Raw genomic sequence first — 23371 nt, forward strand, 5'->3', positions numbered from 1 at the left:
CCCAGGCCTGATCCCTCTTGATTCAGCGGAGTACCCACAAGGGGGTTGTGTAGGGGAGGTGGGAACTCTGAGATGACGAGCGAGAAATGGGGTGCGCGGGAGTGTGAATCCACAGCGACGGGCGTTCTTGGGACTGGGTGGTTAGAGAGACTGCAGGCCCCGGCCCGCCTTAGACCACTCCCCCAAATAGCACCGCCCACCCGTGGGCCCGCCCGCCGCTGGCCCCGCCTACCGGTCCCGCCCCTCCCTCCCGCAGCCCCCACCCCCCCGCCCGGCTCCCTCAACACAAACTTTCCGTCCCGCTCGCTCCCTCCTCCGCGCCCAGCACCTCCCGCTCCGGCCGGGCTCATTCCGTACATTCCGGCCATCCCCCTGCCCACGACCCCCCTTCCCGGCCCCCCTCACTACTCCCTCGGGCCCGGCGGAGCGGCCCGGCGGAGCGCCCCCCGGAGCTCGGAGCAGGTAAGCCCGGGGAATGCAACTCGGAGGCCTCGCGCGCAGAGGTGACTGCTCTGCTCCGGTGGCTTCTGGATGGCGGGGACCCGGGACACTCTGGGGGTTCTGAGCTATTGTCCAGCCAGCGCCGGAGCCCAGGACCTGGGTGCCGGGAACTTTGGAGGGAAGGGGGGAGACGCTCTCCGGGAAGCCCCGCCCACCCACCCCACCCCCCCGCGACCCGGAGGCTGGGAAGCCTGGAGTGTCCCGGGTGCCCGGGCCTGGCCCCGCCGTGTGCCGGGGTGTGCGCCCGGAGCCGCGGGCTTGGAGGGCCTGCCGCCGGGACTCGTATCCGGGGCGCCCTTTGGACTCCCGAGAGCCCGCGAGCCCCGGGCTCCACGCAGGCCTTAGCCAGGGCGCGCCGGTGTGCGCGCTGCTCGCGGCTGCGCTGGGACCCGGCTCCGGTGTCTGGAAGCCACAGTGTGAGCCTGGAGCGTGTGCGCACCCAAAGGCGTGGGGGGACGCCTGTCCCCTCCAGTTCTGCCGCCCGCGTCGGGGCGAGTCCCAGCTCCTTGCTCCAGGAGCCTCGCTCGGGACGCGGCTGGATTTGGGGCCTTCCCCGCACTTCTCCGGAGAACTTGTTAAGGCAATTGTGGGCGGCAAGGCTTCCCTTCCCACTCGGGTCCTCTCCATTGTCTGTCACGTCTTTATTCCTGCCTGGGAAGGGAGGCCGGAGCGCTGATGTGGGTCTGTTTTCTAGCCCCAGCAGGCCCTCGGGCAGTGTCACTTTAGCCCCTACTCTCCCCGCCCCCCCAACAGGGGCCCTGATTGAGGGCTTAGGTTTTTAAAGAGCAAGGGGGAACGAACGAAGCCTAGGGCCGGGCTTCTCAGGGCCTGTGTCCCTCTCTCTGTATCTCGAGCTCTCTCCAGGTAGGGGCAGAACCAAGTCAGGCCTGGACTTGTAGCCTAGCCCGGAGGATGGCGGTGGGGGCTGGACACAGCTTTGAGGGGCTGGTGTCCATGGTGGCTCCGTGTATTTGAACTCTCGTAGCCTGGATCTGTATACACAGGGTTTCGCCTCAGTGCTGGGGTCTGGGACACCCCTACACTCACAGCCAGCTGCGGGCTGCTGCCAGGAGGGAAAGCAGCTATTAGTTGAAGGCGTAAGGACTAAACCTCTGCCCTTCCTAGTCCCCAGACCTCCTTCTCCTGACACTTGTTAAAGCAATGGAGGGCATCCGGTCTTCCCTTCCCACTCTGGTCTTCCCCGTTGTCTGACAAGCCTTTTCTTCCTTCATGGGAAGGGTGAGGGTCTGTCTACTCATCCCTTGGGCCAAGAGTGGACAGGAGACTGAATTACCCCCCTCCTCAGGGAGGGGCTGGAAGCCAGGCCTTCCCCACCTCCAGGAAGGGAACTGTAATTAATGCTAATTAGCACTTTGGGGAACAGAATGGCCAGTGGTTGGCAGGAAATCTTTTGAGTGTGCACGCACACACACACACACACAGGTGTGTGTCTACCCAGAGTCTTTCATCCACCATCACTGAATTTTTACACCCTAACTCGTTCTGCTATTGGGAGAAAAGAAATACACATAAAAAGATAGCTCCACCAAGGGCAGGAGATGGGTCTCTGGTTTGCTGCCCGCCCGCTGTATTGGTGGCTCTTCAGGTGCTGGTCCCTCATCCCACAGGCCCATCATGGAAGCTGAGCCTAGAGGGGTCTAGAGGGATGGGCGGGTGGCCCTGGACAGTGCAGGGAGGGTGGGAGCAAAGTCTGGGGAAGGACATGTAGTCAAAGCACAGTGGCTCGAGACAGAGCTGAAGGGACAGGGGAGGCTGTGTGTGGAGTTGGGGATGCTTGCCCTTGTAAGTGGGGTTCAGAGGTCACTGGATGGCTACCTAGAGCCTTTCAGGGCCCCCACAGTTCCATGTAGGAGTTTTTGCTGGAACAGCAGCCACCAGTCCTGTCCTGGGTGGATCTGGAGGAGCTGAGGTTTGGAGGGTGGACTCCTGTTTGAGGAGTGGTAGAGGGAAGGCCTGACTGTCACAGTGTTCTGGGGTTCCCAGGAGGTTCCCCATGGGTCATGGGAGCCTGAGCCTGTCACTGCTGGCCTGTGCTCACTGTTGCGGTGCTCTGCATGCTCCAGACCCTCCAGAGGCTAGAGCGGGAGAATCCGGACCCAGGTCCCCAGAGCCTCAGCCCTTGGGGTTTCCTAGAGTGTTGATTGTTTCCTGGACTCCCTGCCAGACCTGAAAAGACAGGAAGTGATAGACGGAAATGGGAACACAGCTGCTGGTGTGACTGGATTTGAGGATAGTTGAGGACCATGGGGGTCATCTGTGTGGGCCACACTGTGCAGGGGGGGGGGTATGTGTGGGAAAAGACCCAGGTACAGTCTCTGGGGCCACAAGTGGGGAAAGCGGGTGATGTGCCTGAAAGCCACGTCCTCCATCACTGTGGTCGTTCAAGAAACTGAGACCTTGGGCTGGCTGGCTGTTAGGAGAGACAGCTCTGAGGTAAGATTGCTTGTTGTCAAGCTAGAAATGGGATGTCCAGGACCCACGTGGTATAAAGAGAGCCTGTGAGAATCTGGTGTGTAAGTTGGGTGGGGGGTAGAGATGCGTGTGTGTGTGTATGTGTGTGTGTGTGTGTGTGTGTGTGTGTGCACATGCACGAGAGAGAGAGAGAGAGAGAGAGAGAGAGAGAGATTGCTGGGATGATATTCCAGTGTTGAGTACCACACTAGGGTAGTTGTGGAGAAAATTTGTGTGTCTTTGGGTACACTGGCTGTGTGAGGGACCATGGTGCTGGGATTCTACCTGAGAGGCGTTCCGTGTGACCTGTCATGCCATGGCGTGGCCACTTCTGTTGTCGGTTGTGAAATGACGCGTGAGGTGGCTTTGGGTTTGTCTGTGTGACTGTTCATGACACTGCATGTGAATGCAACGACAGGATCCTCTGCCACCAGGGATGCGTATGAGGGCGCAGAGGAGCCGGATGCAATGAACACAGCCTGTATCCTGTGAGACAGCCTGGGACGGAGTATGTGAGAAACAGGGGTGTGACTGAGACCAACTCCGTGGGTGGTCACTGCCTCAGCTTGTGTGGGTGACATCCTCAGGGCTCTGCCACACAGGGTGTGGGGGGCCTGTGACACCAGAGCATGTGCCATCTACCTGGAAGACCTTGGAAAGGTACTGCCCAGCCGGGTGTGGTGGTGCGTACCTTCAGAAGCAGAGGCAGGCGCAGCTCTGCTCTTGAGAGGCCAGCCTGGTCTACAGAGCAAGCTCCAAGACAGCCAGGGCTACACAGAGAGAGTCTGTCTCAAAAAATTTTTAAAAAGATGCTGTGTGTGTATGGGGGGGGGCATGGTAGATGTTATGTATGAATTTTTGTTTTTACCACCATATGAATTTTCTTTTTGCTCACATTTGCAATTCCTAACACATGAGAGTCGGGGCATGTGGATGGTGAGTTCAAGACCAGTGAGAGCTACAAAGTGAGACTTTATATCAAAACCCAGTAAGAAAAACAAGTAGTTAAAATGATAAATTTATGTTACAGTTCACATAACCCTAATTTGAGTTTTTCCTCACAGTTGTGAACACCAGCACCTGGGTGTATCATAAGTTCCAGGGTAACCTGGGTTAGGAGAGTGAAGATCCTCTCTCAGAAAAGGGTGGTGGAACAGTGAGATGGCTCAGCGGGACAAAGGGCTTGTTGCCAAGTCTAACAACCTGAGTTTGACCTCCAGGACCTATGTGGTGCAAGGAGAGGGCTTCTATCATTGACCTCTGACCTCCACACGTGAACAGTGGCCTGTCAGTGTGCACACATACATGGATAAATAAATAATAACTACGTGAGTGCGCGCACGCACACACACTTAAAACACAGGAGGCTGCACCTTACTATGGCTGCTGCCTCCTGTGAGAGAGGAAGGGGAAGATAAAGTGGAAGGAAACCTGAGTGCTTATAAAGGATGCTGACTTCCGAGTAGCATACTGCTGGCTGCCCGGTGGATAACCTGGGGCAGGTAGATAGACACACAGAGCTTTAGCCAAGCTTTGTGGGACCCCCGTCCCCCAGCCTGTCCCTGCTGGATCTTTGAGGTTTCCTCTATTGGAGACCCTGGAGAGAGATTGGAAGGTGTTCTGTTCTGGGACCGGTCAGCACTGACTGTAGGAGGCCTGGGGGCTCTGAGGAGGGGGCTGGCTGGGACTCCTGGAAGTGGGGGAGAGGGATGGGAACCATGGCTCTCAAAATTGGAAGCACATTAGTTAGCTGGAACGGGGAGGCCCCGCCTGCCTGCCTGCCTTCTCCAGTGGGTCTGGAAATTACTCCCTCCTGTGGAGAAAGGGAGAGGGTCCTCCCTCCCCAGCATGGCAGGGTGTGGCTACTTGGCAGGTCCCTCCTGGGTCCGTTGACTGGAGGTGGGGGAGACATACAGCATCCCCACCCCCTCCCCCTGCCCATTCTGGTCCCAACCAGAGCTTGGCCACTTGTAGGGTGGGAGCCTCTGGCAGCTGGAGAACAGCTGGCTGCAGTGGGGGTGGGGTGGAGGGAAGCAAGGCTAGGGGGGTGGGGAGGCCCAGCGCGCCCTTCCCAGCCCAGCCCGCGGTGGAGCGCTTCGGAACCCACTGTTTGCCCACGTTGGCTTACGGCTCCAGTTAGTAGAGCATTTGGGGGCCGGGGTCTCTGGAAGGTGGGTAGCTGCTGGCTTCAGGGCCCGGCTCAGCCTCTGTACCCCTGGGAAACAGCCACCTGACAGCGTGACTCCTCTCTGCTGTGCCCCTACCAGGACACCAGCTCTACGGGAGCCTTCGCCTAAGCTTGGCTTTCCCTCTTCGGAGGAAGCCAATGGACTGGTGGTCTGGAGGACCAGGGCCTTGGCACCCGCCCAGCTCTGGCCTCCACTCAGAGCTGCCTGGCCAGTTCTGCCCGCAGATCTGGCCCTGGGGCTGGGAGTGGGCGGCCCCTTATCTCCATTGGGCCTCCTGGCCCCCTTCCTCGTCGCTGACCCCTAGGCTGAGGGTCTGGGACAGGGGAGGAGGCAGGGTGCGGCTAAGGGTGAGGAGAAAGACTAAAGCCATGCAGAAAACTCCAGCATGGGGGAAGAGGGTCTGTGGGAGGAGCTGAGCCAGGCCCCACCCTCCCCTCCTGCCTCTCTCCTCCTCCTCCCTGGTCAGTCCTTGCTCTGCTCTACCTTCCGGCCCCCACTTCCTCCTGAGGTGTCCCTACGGGTCCCACCTCCTAGCCTCTTCACTTGGGCGCGGGTGGGCCCATCCCTGGGTCTTTGCTGGGTGTGGATGGGTTGCTCTTCTCCCTCCTCCTACCCCAGATGGGAGTCCCTCAGTCAGCCTGCCTGCCTGCCTGTCTGGATGGAGAGTGAGCTGTCTGGTACTTGCTGGTTTCTGTCTACGCTCTCTCTGCACACAGTTCACTCTTCTTGTTTGGCTCCTGCTAGGTGACTCTTCTGGGACCCTCCACTCCCTTCCATCTACCTGGGTCCATTTCCTGGTCCTCTGTTCCTCTCAGAACACAACCTCCACCTGGAGGTTGTCTTTGGGGACTAGCCTACCCAAGTAAGTCAGCCATTTGAGACTCAACCTCCTGTCTCTCATGTGGTCCCAGGGTTTGGGAGGTGAGCACCCACACTTAGCCGCTGGTTTCACCCACCCTGGGAGGGCAACTGTGATCAGTCCAGTAGTCTCCCACCCTCTCCTGAAGGATGTCCATTTGGAATGATGTTGGCAGAGAAGACCCCTGACCACAGCATTTGCTGGGTAGCCAAGAGCCTTATAGGCATGTGCTACTGTGTGAAGCTGTTTTGTGGGGAGGGAGTACCATTTATGTCATCTGTCTGGACACTCTGCCCACCAGAAGTGCGTCCCTAGAACCATGTCAGGCCTGGCCTGCAGGTACCCAGGAGCCTCGTAGGGTGTGGATATTAGGGTCCCTACTCCTTGACACTTCCCACTAACCCCCCCAATGCCTTTTCCCCTCCCCAGCTCTCTATCCAAGATCCCAGCCAGGGGCTGCCCCATCCCCCAGTCTGTCCCGGCCCCCAGGCTGCTCTGTTCACCATATTTGGCCACATGCTCCCTCGGGGGCGGGGCAGGACTTGACATCACCCAGGAGGGGGGCACAGCCTGGATGAGGGAAAGCAGTCAGAGACTTGGGGGAGGCCAGAAAGTTTCTCCAGAAGTCAGGCTACCAGGGTCCCTATCACTGAGCCCGGCTGTTCCAGTGGAGGCTGAAGGCCCAGGCTGAAGGTTCCTATCTCTGGGTGGGTCCTCTGACCCTTCTAGCTGGTCTGACAGCCCCATTAGCATCAGACTGATATCTGAAGAGGCTAAGACCTTCAGTTGCCCCTCCAGTGTCCCGTCCCCCCCCCCCCGCCCCCGTTAGCATTACATCTTGTCCTTTTTCTCCTGTAAGCAGAGGAGAGGGGTTACAGACCTAGACAGGTCCTGTGGTGAGAGACAGGCTCTTGGTAGGGGCATCTGACCCTTGCTGTCACTGGGTGGCTTAGACACCACTGGTCTTGTGCAGTGTTGTAGGACCTTTGAAGTTGTTGCAGCCACTTGAACTGAGGGGACTTCATGGCCTGGACCTCCTTTTCCTAGTCAGGTGGCAGGTTTCGATGATGCCGTTTTGTTTTCTGTCTACAGGGTCAGGGAGCAGCCAGGGCCTCTTTTCTCCCCATGAACCCTGGCCACCATCTCTGCCAGTAGCCAGTAACTCTGTTTAAAACCTAGCTGTATCATTTCACTGTGTATCCTTGGATAAATTGTTTAACTTCTCTGTTCCTTGGTTAGTCTTGTGTACAAAGTAGCATTAATAATAAGTAACATTTATGAGTTACTGTATAAAATCCCCAAACCGTGCCTGGCATACTGAGGTGCTACTGTTGGAAATAGTAAGTCTAAACCTGATATCCAGCGCTACCTGTAATTGCATACATATGCCTGATAGCCTACCACCTGGGAGGCCAAGGCAGGGGGATGGCCAGCTTGGGCTACAGCGAGAGACTGTCTCTAACATAGATATGGCTGTCTTGGAACTTGCTCTGTAGACCAGGCTGGCCTCAAATTCGGAGATCTGCCTGCCTCTGCCTCCTGAGTGCTGGATTAGAGGTGTGAGCCACCAGGCTGGCAGACACTGCATTCTTACTGCCCCAGAGCAAAGCTTATTAAGGTTTGGAGGCCCCAAGAACACTGATTTCAGGTTCCAGTGTTCTGGGGTTGCTGAGGTACAAGGGAGAGAAAGGGTGCCCACCCCTCTTCCCAGAGCATTGATCCATCTGCCATGTGAGCTAGGACAGAGCTGTGGGTGGGTGGTTTATGGGCTGGTGTGGGGCTGAGGGGGCATGGGAACAGGAAGTAGATGGAAGCTGGACATGAGGAGAGCCAGGTTGCTGGCTGCACCTCCTAGCTGTCCTGCACAGTCTGTGTCCTGGCCACTCCCAGGACATTGCCTGGCCCATGGTCCTCTGTTGGGTAGGTGAGAACAGGTTCATCTCAGAGCAGGGCTGCTCTAATGCTGGTAGGAGTCGGTAGTAAGGGCCCTGGGCTGGAGTCCTCCCCGCTGCCCCCTGAGGGCTACAGACAGACCAGTCCTTGCCTGACACTCCTCTTCAGAGGCTGCTTGGGGACCCTCAACTTTCTTGTTATGAATTAGCATCCTCCATGTCTGCCTGTGTAGGGACTGACCAGCTATGCAGGTGCCATGTGTGTGGGGGGCGGGGGGTGGCCCTCACATAGCCCAGGCTGAACCCTCACATAGCCCAGGCTGGACACAGCTGAGCATGACCTTGAACTCCTGCCACAGCCTCCCAAGTGCTGAAGTTAAAAGCTTCTGCCTCCCTGCCCAGTGTTTCAAAAGGTTTTTATTAGTGTTTTAAGTCAGGGTCTCCCTGGGAATTCCAGATTGAACTTTGAACTTTGCAGTCAGTCAGCCACCCAAAGCTGGGTTACAGGCAAACACCATGCCTGGCTCAAAACTAGCAGTCCTCCTGCCTCGGGCTCCCAATTGTGCAGCACTGTTATGGTTGGTGAGATCAAGGGGATCTTTTTCCTTTTACCCTTTTTAATTTACTTTTATTTCATGAGAAGTGGGTGTTTTGCCTGCATGTGTGTCCGTGAGAGGGTGTCAGATGCCCTGGAACTGCCACATGGGTGCTGGGAATAGAACCTGGGTCTTTTGGAAGAACCGCCAAGACCCTTAACCACTGAGCCATCTCCCCAGCCATTTACCATTTTATTACAATTATTTATCCCTGTGTGCTGTCTGTGCCTGTGTGTGGAGGTCAGAGGACAGCTTCCAGGAGTTGTTCTTGCCTGCCACAATATGGCCCTTGGGTGGGAGAGGGACAAGAAGGACATAGGTATTGTGTAGCCCAGGCTGGCCCCAGATGAGCTGTGTAGTGGAGGAGGCTGAGCTACTGATCCCCCTGCCTCAGCCTTCCAAGTGCTGGGATTCCAGGGTACATGCCCACACCCAGCTAATATTACTGTTTCAGGGTTTCCAGCCTAGCCTTTTAATCCTCATAACTCAAGGAGACCCTTTTTGGTTTTAAAATAGATTTGCGTTTTTAACTTTGTGTATGCGTGGCATGTGGGTCCCCTGGGACTGGAGGGACAGGCAGGCGTTAGCTGCACATGAGTACTGGGAGTGGGACTGAGACCGTCCACTCTTAACTGTCTCTCCAGCCTGTTCCTTCCACAGACTGTTTATAGGACCCCATGCTCAGAGAGGCAGACTAACTCCTGCAAGGTCACAGCATCCAACCTGGAGCACCTACCTGTGGTGTAGGGAACACTGAATGTGGCCGCTGGGGTGGGTGGGAAAAACCTGCCCTAACCCTTGGCATTTGCTTGTCTAGGCTCAGGCCATCCAGGGGGCTCAGGCCCAGAGCCCAAAGCAACCAGCACAATAGCGTCCAACAGCTGGACCGCCAACAGCAGCCCCGGGGAGGCCCGGGAAGATGGGTCCGAAGGCCTGGACAAGGGGCTGGACAACGATGCCGAGGGAGTGTGGAGCCCAGACATCGAGCAGAGCTTTCAGGAGGCCCTGGCCATCTACCCGCCTTGTGGCCGGCGCAAGATCATCCTGTCAGATGAGGGCAAGATGTACGGTGAGTGCGGCTGCCGAGGTGGGCGTGGCCCCGCCCGCTGGCTCCACCCCCTGCTCTCTGTCCCTTGCCAGACCGGTTGGTTGGGGGAGCCCTGGCGGCTTGCCCAGCGGGCGAGTCCGGGCCGGCAGGCTTGGGCTGCTGCGTGTGTCTGGGGCCTCCTCCAACTGCACCTCGCAAACAGGCCTGCCACAGCCCACACGCGCCCCGCCTCTCCCTAGCCCTGCCGGCTGGAGGTTTCGGGGTGACTCAGGGGGCCAGGAAAACTGGGTCAGTCCAGTGAGCCTCTGTCAGGAGTCTGTGGCCTAGAGAGGCAGCCCCAGACTCTAACTCCCAGGGCCCAGGACTGGGGAATATCATACGGAGATTGGGGTCCCACTATCTGAACAGGCCAATCCTTGATGCTTGAAAAACTCCACTCTTGGGACAGGAAGATGTTCTGGGGTGCTCCACTGGGTGGGGCCACCTGCCCACACTATACCCTCACCAATAGGAGGGCAGCCCCACGGGGTATTTTTAGACAAGGGGTTGGCGGGCAGGGAGGAGCGGTGGGGCCTGTTCTGTCATCGCAGAGGAATTTGGGGAATGTGGCAGTTCTGGGGAGGCCAAGAGGTTGGGGGGCTGAGCACACACCCTGGATGCTGACATACACCCTGTGGTATGTCTAGGCGGCCCCCACATTGTGTAGCCTACTCCCCAAGATGGTCTCTGGTGTTGTGCAGAGTCCCTACCCCCAGACTCAGAGAGGATTGGGCAATGCCATAGGGGTCACTGGCACAAGGACCCAGTGATATACCTTAACCCAAGCTGTCAGTATAAGAGACATATCAGAGGTCCCCTGTCTTCCTTCACCAGAGAAGGGACAGAGAACTTATTCCAGGTCCCCCATGATCAGGATGAAGCTAGACAGAACAGCTTACAGATAGAGGACGTGGGCTGAGACCTATCCAAACCCTCAGCCTCTGAGCCTTGCTGCCCAGGAAGCCTGTCAAGGCTTTTTCTGTAGGCTACGTCCTCCACCAAGTCCTGGAGGCAGTGAAGGGGATCCCTGAGTGGGTGTGCCCAGCCCCCCCCCCCCCCCCCGGGTTCTACCCTCTCCCTCAGTCCTCACCAGCTCTGTCTCCCTGACTAGGTCGAAATGAGCTGATTGCCCGCTACATCAAGCTGAGGACTGGAAAAACCAGGACAAGAAAACAGGTAGAGAGATGGCCCTGGTCCCCTGTCACACCACCAGTGGATACCTTGATGGATACCTTGGATGTAGGAAGCACAGTTTAGCTCACAGGGCCTGCTCATCAATCAGAAAGATGGGTATTTGCCTAGTTGGGCTGGGTAGTAAAACAGCCGCAGTCCTGCTGGAGGTTGGCCTGGAGGAAGGATGTCAGACCCTCCTTTGGAAGGTGTGGAAGTTAACCAGGGAGGGATCATGCCAAGTGGGGAATTCAGTAGATCAGACAGGGTAGCAACCCCCACAGTACCCCACTTGCGTAAACACACACCAGAAAACTGCCAAGTGATGGCATTCACACCATTCTGCCTGCCTGTGACCATACAGCCACTCAGAGCCCGCTCTTTATAGCCTTCCCATGTGACGTAGGCTTTCTGTTGCTGTGATCAAGACCTGAGACCTTGGGAAGGAAAGGGTCTGTTCCACCTTACAGGGCCACCACTGAGGGGAGGCAGGAACCTGGAGGCAGGAGCTGAAGCAGGGTTGCTTCCTGATGCCCCACCTTTTTTTTTAAAGATGTATTTATTTATTTTATGTATATGAGCACACTGTCCTTGACACCCAGAAGGGGGCATCAGATCGCTTTACAGATGGTTGTGAGCCACCAAGTGGTTGCTGGGAATTGAACTCCTGACCTTTGGAAGAACAGCCAGTGCTCTTAACTGAGAGCCATCTTTGCAGCCCCCTGCTGCCTTCTTACAGACTTTCCCAAGGACAGCACTGTCCAGAGAGGGCTGGACTGTCCTGCATCAATCAAGGAAATGAACCACAGGCCAGACTTGGGAGGGCGTCTTCTCAAGCAGGTTCCCTTCCCAATTGACTCTAGAGTGTGTCAAGTTTGCATAAAACTAAGAAACTGGGAAAGGGGAGTTTAGTGACCCCCATATTGTGTCACTGAGTGAGGTGGGGGAGGAGTCAAGATGGGCCCCTACATCTATCAGGATGAGCTAGGAGAAAGGGAGGGAGCCTGGAGGTGGGGGGAGGTGGTCAAGGAGTGGAGGCAGTTGTGGGGTGTGGGGCCCTGCAGCTGTTAGGGCAGTGAATCTGGGAGGCCAGCCAGGAGGCAGAGGCGGAGACTACCTTCACAGGGGTGGAATAGAAGGTAGCACACATGACAGCTTCATTCCAGGAAGGCCCGCAGCTGTGGGAGACCAGGCAGAGAGGGGGCTCGTTGGATGAGTTAGATCTGGGGTACCTAAGGGAGATATCATTTCAACCCCTAGTCCTTCGAGGGGTTGGGACTCAAACTCCGCACCCCCTTCCCCTAGAGTGCTGGCTGTACGTAGACAAGCCCCACCTGTCCCTAACCTCAGTCCTTAAGGCAGCTCCAGGCTCCCTACCTAGTGTGGGCATTTAGTGATGCCTGTCCTGGGCCCTGAATGAGTTCCTATGACAAACTCAGAGACACTCCTTGGGTCTTCAGTACAGCAGGCCTCCTGCACACAGCGTGGAGTGGAATATGCCTGTAACCCCAACACTTGAGAGGCTGAAGTCAAAGTGTCCCATGAGTTTGAGGCTCCAGAGTAAGGCTCCATCTTACCCGTCCCCGACCCTGGGCAACACAGACTCTGAGGTTCCGATAGTCTGTGCTACCTGAGGCTAAGTTTGCTCCCCAGCCTTGGCTCCTTGCAGCTGTGAATTAGGAGATACATGAATAACTAAAGCAGTAAGTGCATCTGCTGCTGTTACTGCCACACCCATATTCTTGGGAACCCGGTTAGCCCAGGAAAGGCTGGCAGTCTGTAAGTTCAGAATCAAACCAAGCCGGCCAAAGGTTGGGCATACACCCTGCCTTTTCTGACCCCACTTGCACCTACTCCTGGCTAGACTGTCCATATAGGGCAAGCCATCCATCTGGGGACTGGTGCCCATCTCTCCTGTCACCTGCAGCAGTGGGACTTGCTCTGATTGAACTATGTAGCCCAGGTTGGTCTGTCTCTGCCTGCCCCTACCTCCCAAGCACCAGGGTCAAAGGTGTATGCTACCGTGCCTGGCACAATGACTTCTTATTAATCAGCTGGTCAAATATTAGGTTGGGAGTAAGCCCCTGCTTCCAGATGTTAGAGCTGGCCCCGAGGAGGTGGTGCCAAGTGCTAAGGGTGTGAAGGAATCCTGGGAGAATAGCTTGGTGATGAAGCCAATGGCCCCCAGGGTCACATGGCCTGGGTTTGAGTGCTAGCTCTGCATCTGACTGACTGAGCTTTGATTAGGTCATCTGTAAGTTAGAGGGTTGCTGCAAAGATCAAATGAGTTGGGCGTATGAAGCTTGGGGAACACCAGCACCAGTGTTTGGTGGCCATCAGTACTGCCCAGCGTCAGCTGGGACTCCAGGGGGCCTGCAGGAGGAGCACCAATTGGGGGCATGACTGGGGTTCCAAAGAGCACTTTCTTTATGGGAATAACAAACTTTTGAAGAAAGCCCACAGCAGTTGCTGATATAGACCATAGAGCAGCCTTGATGGCTTGTGCTCTGCTCCTGGACCTCGCCGAGGGCTGAAATACAGTCTGGGCACTGTTGGCCTGGGACTAGTTCACCTTTAGTCTTGGGGGCTTTCAAGGAGCAGGTTGCTAGGAAAGAAAAACCTTCAAATAAAAGTACCTACTGTGTGCTTAACTCTGTTCATGGAAAGGCGTGCCTGCTGGGTACAGAAGAAGCTGAAGGAGAAACAGAGGGATACACACTGCATAGAGAAAAGATCTTTGACAGAAGCTGTGGCCAGCCTTTAATCCCAGCACAGGGGAGGCAGAGGCAGGAGGATTTCTGTGAGTTCAAGGATAGCTTGGTCTACATAGTGCATCCTAGGACAGCCAGAGCTACATAGTGAAACCCGATCTCAAATTTAAAAAAAAAGGGGTGGTGGTGGCAAAAGGGGGGGGTGGTGGCTGGTGAGATGGCTCAGTGGTTAGGAGCACCGACTGCTCTTCCAAAGGTCCTGAGTTCAAATCCCAGCAACCACATGGTGGCTCACAACCATCCATAACAAGATCTGACGCCCTCTTCTGGAGTGTCTGAAGACAGCTACAGTGTACTCACATATAATAAAATAAAATAAATCTTTAAAAAAAAAAAAAAAGCAAGCAGCTGTGGCTTCCTCGAATGCTGGGAAAAGCCACAGAGCCACATGCAGCCTGTGTGGTGTCCGCAAAGGTGAGGATTCCCATGAGGGGAAGACCCACTTCCTTTGGGTCCTGTACAGCCCTCACCTGAGCATAGAGCTTGACTGGCAGATCGTGGGCTGGGATTTTTGTTCCACGAACTGAAACTGTGGTGGTCCATGGTGGCTCTTGAGACCACTGTGGGTTAATTTAAGACCAAGAAGAAACAATTGAGAATACCAAGTACCTAGAGGCATGTGCCCACTAAGATGCCAGGTTCTCCCATCAATCCTAGTCCACCAGAGATGAGGGCTGGGGTGCTCCTCCCACCCTGGCTGTCCTGGCTGTGGCCCCTCACCCTCTGTGTTTTTCTTTGTGGCGGGGCATGGGGCACCTCCTAGGTGTCCAGCCACATACAGGTTCTAGCTCGGAAGAAGGTTCGGGAATACCAGGTTGGCATTAAGGTACGTTGGGTGCCTAGCAGGGCCTCCGGCCCCTTTCCTGGACCTTGTCTGCCTGTTCTGCACACTGCAGGGCCTCTGCCTCGGTCAGCTCTCCAGCCCACCATACCTCTCTCTGGCCTGAGCTCTGCCCTTCCTCTCTCTCCTGTCCTTCGCTCCTTCTCTCTTCCCCTACAGGTCTGTAGTCACTTGCAGGTTCTAGCCAGGAGGAAGTCTCGGGAGATTCAGTCCAAGCTGAAGGTATGGGCCCCCTGGCTCTTGGCCTAGCCCTGCCCAGCATCCTTCTGGGCCCAGACCAGGGCTGAGGAACTGAGAGGGTCTGAGAGACACAAGTGACAGCAGTAAGTTCAAAAGCTCCCAGGTGCCCACTGTGGTGGCACCTTCACCCCAGCACTCAGAGAGAAACAGTCAGATCTGAGTTCCAGGACAGCCAGGGCTACACAGTGAGACTCTTGTCTCAAAAAAGCAACCAAGCAAGCAAACAAACAAACAAAAAACCCCAAAAGTAGTCTTCACAGGCCACACAGCCCCTGGGGACTGGACAAGCTGGTAGCCAGCGTCTGAGGACTATTCAAGCCTGCCTCTCTCCTGTGTTCCCCTTGTTCTTTTCTCCTGACTGTTGCTTGCTAATGGCCTTGGGGGCTTGAGGGAGGACATGAAGGGTGTTGGCTGGCAGCTAGGTGGGGTGGGGGGTGGGAGATGACAGTTACCAGGCTGAGAACTCCAGTCTGAGGTTCGTGACCTGCCCCCTGTTTTCCCAAGCCTATGGGGCTCACTTCAAGGATGGACACCCAGCCCCATGATCCTTTTTCTTCTTCATTGTCATCTTGCCAGGGTACCCCTGGCAAGCAGGCACTCCCTCTCCGGGTGGGGAGGGTCTCCAGCCCCCAGCAGGCATCCTCTTGGCTTCCTTGGAAACTGCCAGAGCACAAGGTGGGGGTGGGTTGCCAAAAAGCATGTCCCCTTCCCCACAGAGCCCTCAGGTGTATCTTCTAATGCTCTGTCCCTTTCTCCTTCACAGGCTATGAACCTGGTAAGTAACCCAGCACCGCTGGGGAGGGGCTTGAGAGCACACGGGCTGGAGTGCTCACCAGACCAGGTGTGCTTCTCGCCTTCAGTGTAGTTCCGTTCAGCATAGCAACCAGACCAAAGCCCCTAAACTGTGAAGTGTCTGATTACATAGAAAAAGTCACGGGGGGGTAATTGTGAGCAACCGCGTGGGATCCTCTGCTGGAGTCATGGAAGGACCTGGGCATCCAGCCTTTCAGTATATAAGGGGGATCCCAGAACCAGTTTGCAAGGGACCACAGTTCTGGGGCATAGGATAAAATGGTCAAACGGTATTGCATACTGTGGGCTGTGCCCAGAAAGGAGACAGACACCAGGAGACTGGGACCCAGAGAGGGCAGACACAAAAGCTAGAATTTCCTACCTGAAGGGCCTGGCCCAGGCCTGACATGACCACTGCCCCCAGGACCAAGTCTCCAAGGACAAAGCTCTCCAGAGCATGGCGTCCATGTCGTCTGCCCAAATCGTCTCTGCCAGCGTTCTACAGAACAAGTTCAGCCCGCCCTCCCCTCTACCCCAGGCTGTCTTCTCCTCCTCCTCAAGGGTAGGGCTGAGGTGGGCTGGGGTGGGGAGAGCAGGGCTGGGGTCGGAGGTGGGGACTGCGCTAGGGTTGGGGGGCTGGGCTTGGGGTTGGGGTGTGGCTAGGGTTTCTGGGTACTGAAGCCCTAGCTCTGTCCACAGTTCTGGAGCAGCCCCCCTCTGCTAGGACAACAGCCTGGACCTTCTCAGGAGTAAGTATTGCCTGCTTGAGTAACTGCAGTAACCTCTGGTCACCCCAGGTTCTCAGTTCTGAGACTGAGCTTTTGGGGGATGGAAAGGGAGTGTAGCCATGGGCTGTGGGATGCAGCTGGGTACCGTCTGAGTTAAACCGCAAAGGTGGAGGGCTAGCTTGTGAGCATGCGCCATGAGACAACGGATCAGGGGAGGCAGGGGAAGACCTCTAACCTGCTTTATCATCATCTGCAGCATCAAGCCCTTTGCCCAGCCTGCCTACCCCATCCAGCCTCCCTTGCCACCAGCGCTCAACAGTAAGTGCCCCACCATGCCTTCTAGCACCGGACACCTCTGGTGCCCGCCCTCCTGTTTGGGATTTGTGTCTTTGTGCTGGGGTGGGTGGCAGCTGTAGCGGTTTGAGAGGTTTCTATTCCGTGTAGAAAAAGAAAAAGACACCAAAATTTTGCCAGAATTCCAATCTAGGTGATAGTAGTTTTGTTTCTGTGTAACCACACGGAAAAATATCTCATGACTACTACCAAGATTACCTCCTTGGTATCCTTGATATCCACAAGGACTCAAGAAGACATCTTTCACACAATTGTCTGTCTGGTGTCCCTGGGTGTGGGTTTGGGGGACTCGTCCACCTATGGGTTTCAGGCAGAGATCCTTGGCTCCTTGGACCATGTTCTGGGTTTTACAGACCAATCCTGCTCTCCACCACGTGTGGGCAGATGAGTTAGAGCTTACTTTTTTAGGTTATGAGTCCCTCGCCCCACTGCCCCCAGCCGCTGCCTCAGCCACCGCCTCTGCGCCTGCATGGCAGGACCGCACCATCGCCTCCTCCCGGCTACGCCTCCTGGAGTATTCTGCCTTCATGGAAGTGCAACGGGACCCTGACACGGTAATGTGGGGATGGGGGAGTCTGGCCCGTGATCCAGCATCCAGCTCAGCGTATTAGCAGTGGGGGTCCTCCGGCCTGCAGGCTGACCCCGGTTCGGCCCTCCCCACAGTACAGCAAACACCTGTTTGTACACATCGGCCAGACAAACCCTGCCTTCTCAGACCCACCCCTGGAGGCAGTGGATGTACGACAGATCTACGACAAGTTCCCCGAGAAGAAGGGGGGGCTGAAGGAACTCTACGAGAAGGGGCCCCCGAACGCCTTCTTCCTTGTCAAGTTCTGGGTGAGGCCTCTTCTTCTAACCCCAGATGGGCAGCGTGCCCAGCTCCCTGCCTGTTCGCCCCTACTAGTGGGCCCCTGGGTGGGACCTGCAGGCCCCTGGGTAGGTGGGATGGAGGCGTGGCGTTGGGGAAGCACGTGACCACCGGTCCTCTGCAACACTCGGTACCCTCCCGCAGGCTGACCTCAACAGCACAATCCAGGAAGGCCCTGGGGCCTTCTACGGGGTCAGCTCGCAGTACAGCTCAGCCGACAGCATGACCATCAGCGTCTCCACCAAGGTGTGCTCCTTTGGCAAGCAGGTGGTAGAGAAGGTGGAGGTGAGTGGAGGCCTGGGGAGTGAGTGGCGGGCACAGTCAGGTCAATGACACGACACGCAGTCACGCTCCTTCTCGCCCCACTCTGCAGACCGAGTACGCCCGCCTGGAGAACGGCCGCTTCGTGTACCGCATCCACCGCTCACCCATGTGCGAGTACATGATCAATTTCATCCACAAACTCAAGCATCTGCCCGAGAAGTACATGATGAACAGTGTGCTGGAGAACTTCACCATCCTGCAGGTGCGGGCGGCAAGGGCGCGACTGTCCCGTGGCTCGGGGAACCGGGCTAGCCTGGAGGAGTACAGTCCGCCCAGCTGCCCGCCCTTACTGAGTCCTATTCCCTTCCTCTCTGCCCCATAGGTGGTCACAAGTCGGGACTCGCAGGAGACCCTGCTGGTCATTGCTTTTGTCTTTGAAGTCTCTACCAGCGAGCATGGGGCGCAGCACCACGTCTACAAGCTTGTCAAAGACTAGCCTGCCCTCGACCTCCACAGGATGCAAGGCGGACATCCTCCACACACCTGCCTGCCTGGTCTCCCCGTGTGGGTTGGGGGACCTAGCCCAGCCCCCCCCGTGGGTTTCAGGCTGGGACCCAGGCTGCCTCCCTGGCTCCAGCACACACGCTCCCTGCCACTGTTCTGCGCTTTACTGGAGAGAAGAGGGCTCCACGGTGGGGTGGCTTGCCTGGGCACTGAGCCACAGATGACCAGGCTCCACCTGGCCTCAAGTGACACCAGAATTGTACCACGGAGGACACCTTGGGGCTTAGTGTGTGGTTGCTGGCCCCTAGGGGAATGTGATGGGCAGGTGAGGGTTGCATTGAGACTGGGGAGTGGCAGCTTGCAAGGAGGCCCTGGTACATGGTGTCAGGTTGGGGGAGGCTGAGAAGGGCCCACACTTCTTTGTACCTTCTGGGTACCAGTCTGTTCCCAGGCCCCTTACCCAGCAAGTTTGGGTCTCCCATATCAGACAAAGTGCCAAGACGGAGGCCCACAGAAGTGGACGAAGGGAGCTGGGGCTGGTTCAGCTACCTCCCTAGCAGAGCTGCCCACGGGGTGGGGAAGGGGCTCTGCTGGGCTGAAGCCTAGACAGGGCTCTACTTCCTGTTCCCCCCAGCATACCAGCCACTAGCCCCCCACCCCTCCGTGTCCTGAAGACAGGTGGCAGGGAACAGGAGGCTGCCTCTGCCTTCTCCACATCCAGGTCCCAAGGTCACCTGGGTATTTATGAGTTTCAAATGAAGTACTGTGCCCCCCATCCAGCCCGAGCTTCCGGAAGGTTTTCACCATTGCTCAGGCCACCTCCAAACCCCACGTAGGTTTTATAACATGTATTATATATATATATTTTTTGTGTATTTTTAAAATCCAGCTGTGATGGGCTACATCATAAATGGCTCAAGGCAGGGGCCACTCAAGGCCTGGCTCCTGCTTTAAAAAAAAAATTAAAAAGCTGTTTCTGGGTCAAGACAGTTGTGCCATATGCAACCCTGTACCCTACCTAGTCAAAAACAGGTGACACATGACTGCCACCCCTCATCACTGGCATGCACCTGTGACCAGAGCTCACCTTAGTGCCTCAAGTAACAGCTACTGTGGCTTGTTAAGTGGCAAACTTAACAAGAGAGGCCTGGGATTAGCTGCTGCCAGGTGACCATGCTGGGTGCTCATGCAGGTCTTTAGATAAGAGACCTAAGAGACCTCTGTCATCCACAAGGCCTGGGGTAGTTTCAGCACTTCTCTGAGACCTATCTTCACAAGGTGATTCAAATGGACCATATATGTTCCCTGGCTGACCTGCTGAGCCTATTCATGTCCTGCCCTCACATCTACTGGTTTGTTTCCCTCCAGCCCTGGAAGCCTACCCAAGATGGGTGTTACCTGGAAGCTACAGCAGGCAGGAACTCTTATGCCCACTGCTTAAAGCCATTACTGAGCAGTCTATGGGTGTCCCCCTAAGGCCTGATAACAGCAACAGCCCCAAACAAGAAAACCACACGGAAATTAGCTTGGGAACTTCACCTAGAAAAGCCAGGTGGTTAGAGCTACCTTTCCCACCACCTGAGAAGCATTGCAGACCTCCCTCCAGCTTTGGGAGTGGCCTCACATGCCCTGCTCCCAATCACAGGCACACCAAGGCTGAGTGGCAGCAATGAGGTTTATTGGAGCATCCTAATACAGACGCTGGGGCTTGCCCATGGTGCTCTTGATGTACAGAGCCCGCACATTTTGCCAGTTTTTCTTAAGCAAGGACACCAAGAAATTGACAGCCAGATGAATGTTGTAGACTAGCTCATCATCGGTCATCTTCACGTGGCCGACAGCGACGGCCAGACACAGCACCTGCACGGACAGAAAAGGTCAGCTAGCATGTACCCTTTCCCCCAGTGACTAGCCCAGGGCCTAACTCTTTCTGGTTTCCCCACTACACATCGCCCAGACTGACCTTCTTCATCTGGAACTTGATTGTAGATTTCACCTCATCCACTTTGGCCACCATGTTTTCATTGTGTGTCAGCAGGGAGGGGAACTTGCCAGCCTTGTTTAGGCCTGGGCCCAGGATACGTGGGATCTGCTTAATCAGAGACTCGGAGGCCAAAAAGGCATCGTACTTCTTGGCTAGGAGAAGACACGGACACTCAGGACTGAGCCAAAAATAAAACCATTTTAAACAACCAACCCTTTATTTGCAACGAGAAGGCCAAGTTGCCTCCTCAGTCACCCTCAAGTCCTCACAGAGGTCTTGGACCAGGATGTCCCTGGTGTGCTGCATAGAACTGAGGGGCTGTGATGGCCCCCACCCCTTGGATTCACTGTAAGCCTGCATTTAAAGTGCCTCAAACTATGGACTGGAGAGATGGCTCAGCAGTTAAGAGTGCTGCCTTCCAGAGGTCCTGAGTTCAATTTCCAGCAGCCACATGGTGGCTCACAGCCATCTGTAATGGGATCTGTGGCCCTCATCAGCCTGCTCATATACATAAAATAAAATCTTAAGAAAAAAGCTGTCTCAAAATCTGTCAAAGGTGGACCAAGGCTAGCTACCTGAGAAGCCTCAAGCAGGCCCGGAAACCATGTCACCTGAGAACACAGCTCAGTGACAGGGCACAGTCCTGAGCACTTCTAGAGGACAACCTTAGACCCCAGTCTGGCAACATCAGTTAGACTCAGTATTACTCCAAAATGGAGATACCTCCTCCTATCTGTAAAAGCAGGCATGACAACTGCCTAGCTCACAGTGGATAGATATTCCCAAAATGTATGCGAAGACAGGGGCTACCATGGAGGCTAACACGTCGGAGACACTTGTGACCCCTCCATAGGTTGTTAACTGAAAAGGCTTGAAACCCAAACCAATAGCTGGCTATGAGTCAACTGCACACATGGGGAAGGGGGCATCAGACCGGCCCGTGGGGCATTTTCTAACTGTCGTGAAGCCCACTGTTTGCTGCCACTCCCGGGCAGGGGATCATGGGGTTGTGTTCAGCCCCAGTGAGCCCCACCTACCCAGCTTCTTGACCAACTTCTTGTTCTTGTTAAGCTTCTTGAGCGCCTCGATGTCCATGTGGGGGATATCCACGGCCTTGGCTTCATCACAGTGCTGCTGGTCCCCCAGGACGCACACCGAGAACTTGGGGCGAGGGGTAGACTTGAGCCTGCGTTTGTGGGGGATGGGGGGGAGAAGGACAGAGAACAGGTCATGCCCGACACTGGCCATCCTGCTAGATCTGAAGGCATGGCAGGGAGCGGCAAGCCTTACCCGGAGCTCTGGGTAACACTAGCCTGGCTTCTCAGGCTAGGCGGCGGGCTCGGCCGAGGCCTCCCCACGCCTCCCCTCTTGTTTTAAGACCCAGGGTGGGGGTCCGTCCAGCCAGCCTGCCCGCAGCAGGGCTCCTGAACTACCCTGGCATGTCAGTGTCCCCGTGCCCGCCTAGGGCGCGGCCAGGCCACACGGGGACACTGAGGGCTGGGTGGGGTTAGAGCGGTGCCAACCTGACGGTGCCCGAGAAACGTTTGTCCTTCTGAGGGTCGTAGTTCTTCAGGCTGATCTGCAGCTCCACCGTCTCCAGAAACCTGAGCGAGAGGGGAGCTGTGAGCCCGGGTGGCCATGGCCGGGGATGCTCGCCCTGCCCCGGGAGGGAGGCCCGCGCTCACTTGCGGCGCTTGCGCTGGTTCCCGTGCAGGACTTCCCGCACCGCCTCGTACAGGGTGTCGCGTGAGACTTTGCTGCTGTTGGGGAGAAGCGAAGGCGCTCAGGGCCGGCCATGCTGCACCCCGGGCCCGAGGACAGGCCCACGGCACGCTGGGGAAAGGCTCGCGACGCGGGGCAGCCGCCGGGAGAGCCTCCGAGACGGGCCGCGGGGCGTCCGCGGGCGTCTGGGTGCGCGGATGGCGGTGGATAGCACCCCGATAACAACCTACCTCATGGCTGCGGCTGCCGCGGAAACCGGAAAGGAAGGCAGAACGCTTCGCGCATGCGCTCAAATAGAGCTCGCGTTCTCGCGAGAGTTGCCCGTTCTCTGCACGTTCCGCGCTCAGTCGAGCCGGAGAGGCGCTGCAGTTTGCGGCCGCTGGGGGGCGCCGCCACGCGGCTGCACCGTGAGAACCGCTCTAGGAGCGGCAGGCAGTCCTGCATTGGGACAAGGCCTGAAGCCGGGCCCTGGGATCGGATTTCTCCCTGCTCTCTATCTTCTGTCTGCCCCATGATTTCCACAGTCCTCGGCAGAACCGGTCTTCGTTACAGCCTAATTTGGTGATGAGCCCCGCAGAGCCACTGGGCAGCCGCCCCCTCTAGCCGTGCATTGTGCAATGGTCCGGCCACCGCATGTGGGCAGAGGCACGGAAGACAGGAATAGCTCGAGGAAATGACCCTTGCTGAGATCTGCAGAACGGGAAAGCGCCTTGTGACTAGATTAGGATCAGATGTGCCTGGCTTAAGCGTAAGCCTCCACCTGGGAGGAGGCGCCCCCCAGTCTGTCCTGGCCATCTGTATAAACCGCCCCTGATTCAGCCTCCGGGCAAGGTGGACTTTGGACAAATGCCCCCGTCTTGTCTCAATTAGTTGGCATTTCAAACAAAGTCGTTGTTGTTACTTGACCCCGGTCTTTGCAGTTAATAGAGAGGCACCGGGTCAAGGAGCGTTTGCAGGGAGCCTCCAGATCTGGAATGACTCATTCGGAGGCATGTCACCCTCTCTGGGAACAGGTCACAGATGTGGCCAGCACCCACCATTTCCAGGGAGCAGACCTACGAATAGCTCATCTCGCCTGAGCACACACACAGCACACAGCAGGCAGGATGAAGCAGGTTCCCGCAGGGGCAGAGCAGAGCAGGCAGGTTGAAGCTGCCAATGCCACCCACACTCTAAAGGCCACCAACATGGTGAGTTGCTGACGTTTGTCTCTTAGACATTGTTCCCCTTGCTTCTGTAGTCGGCATCAGCTTGTTCTCAAAAGCCAGACCTTCTCACAGGACTGACCTCCCTCCTTCCTCGCCTCGCCTCCCTGGAACAGGGACTCAGAAGCACCCAGAAACCTCAGTTCCCCACCCACTGCAGGGCTAAGGTAGGAGGATGCTGTCATGAACTTTCTCAGGCTAATTCAGTCACATCAGTTTGGCGAATTTTTGTTTCTTGGCATAGCCCTGACTCTCTTGGAATTCACTCTGTAAACCAAGGCTGGCCTTGAAATTAGAGATCCGCCTGCCTCGATCTCCTGAGTTCCAGGATT

The 23371-nt window shown here is 56.4% G+C and overlaps 2 protein-coding genes across 2 annotated transcripts; one reads left to right on the plus strand and one right to left on the minus strand.

Moving 5' to 3' along the window:
• The first annotated feature begins 72 nt into the window (after nucleotides 1-72).
• Tead3 (TEA domain transcription factor 3) lies at nucleotides 73-19791 on the plus strand. Its single transcript, XM_085832672.1, has 14 exons — nucleotides 73-462; nucleotides 5907-6024; nucleotides 9327-9578; nucleotides 10708-10772; nucleotides 14301-14363; nucleotides 15382-15393; nucleotides 15835-15972; nucleotides 16110-16159; nucleotides 16395-16456; nucleotides 16901-17046; nucleotides 17156-17329; nucleotides 17505-17645; nucleotides 17734-17886; nucleotides 18007-19791. Exons 1-14 carry the CDS (start codon nucleotides 73-75, stop codon nucleotides 18118-18120), a joined length of 1878 nt encoding a protein of 625 aa, XP_085688798.1. The 3' UTR covers nucleotides 18121-19791.
• On the minus strand, nucleotides 19790-22179 carry Rpl10a (ribosomal protein L10a). The gene is made up of 6 exons (XM_021186516.3): nucleotides 22065-22179; nucleotides 21798-21872; nucleotides 21636-21716; nucleotides 21150-21298; nucleotides 20092-20264; nucleotides 19790-19988 (listed from the first exon to the last, which is right to left on the minus strand). The coding sequence occupies exons 1-6, from the start codon at nucleotides 22067-22069 to the stop codon at nucleotides 19818-19820; spliced, it is 654 nt and encodes a 217-aa protein (XP_021042175.1). The 5' UTR covers nucleotides 22070-22179; the 3' UTR covers nucleotides 19790-19817.
• Nucleotides 22180-23371: the final 1192 nt, after the last annotated feature.

Source organism: Mus caroli, unplaced genomic scaffold, assembly GCF_978045245.1.
Source record: "Mus caroli unplaced genomic scaffold, Mus_caroli_1 scaffold_18, whole genome shotgun sequence".
In the NCBI taxonomy this organism is placed as follows: domain Eukaryota; kingdom Metazoa; phylum Chordata; class Mammalia; order Rodentia; family Muridae; genus Mus; species Mus caroli.

Bases quoted from the DNA above. Each gene is read 5' to 3' on its own strand.
- Rpl10a (XM_021186516.3), bottom strand. The intron at 21,717-21,797 runs GTGAGCGCGGGC...CCTCTCGCTCAG, and splicing joins AACCAGCGCAAGCGCCGCAA to GTTTCTGGAGACGGTGGAGC. The intron at 20,265-21,149 runs GTAGGTGGGGCT...GTCTTCTCCTAG, and splicing joins GAAGTTGGTCAAGAAGCTGG to CCAAGAAGTACGATGCCTTT.
- Tead3 (XM_085832672.1), top strand. From the start codon at position 73: ATGACGAGCGAGAAATGGGGTGCGCGGGAGTGTGAATCCACAGCGACG. The intron at 9,579-10,707 runs GTGAGTGCGGCT...CTCCCTGACTAG, and splicing joins AGATGAGGGCAAGATGTACG to GTCGAAATGAGCTGATTGCC. The intron at 15,973-16,109 runs GTAGGGCTGAGG...CTCTGTCCACAG, and splicing joins TCTTCTCCTCCTCCTCAAGG to TTCTGGAGCAGCCCCCCTCT.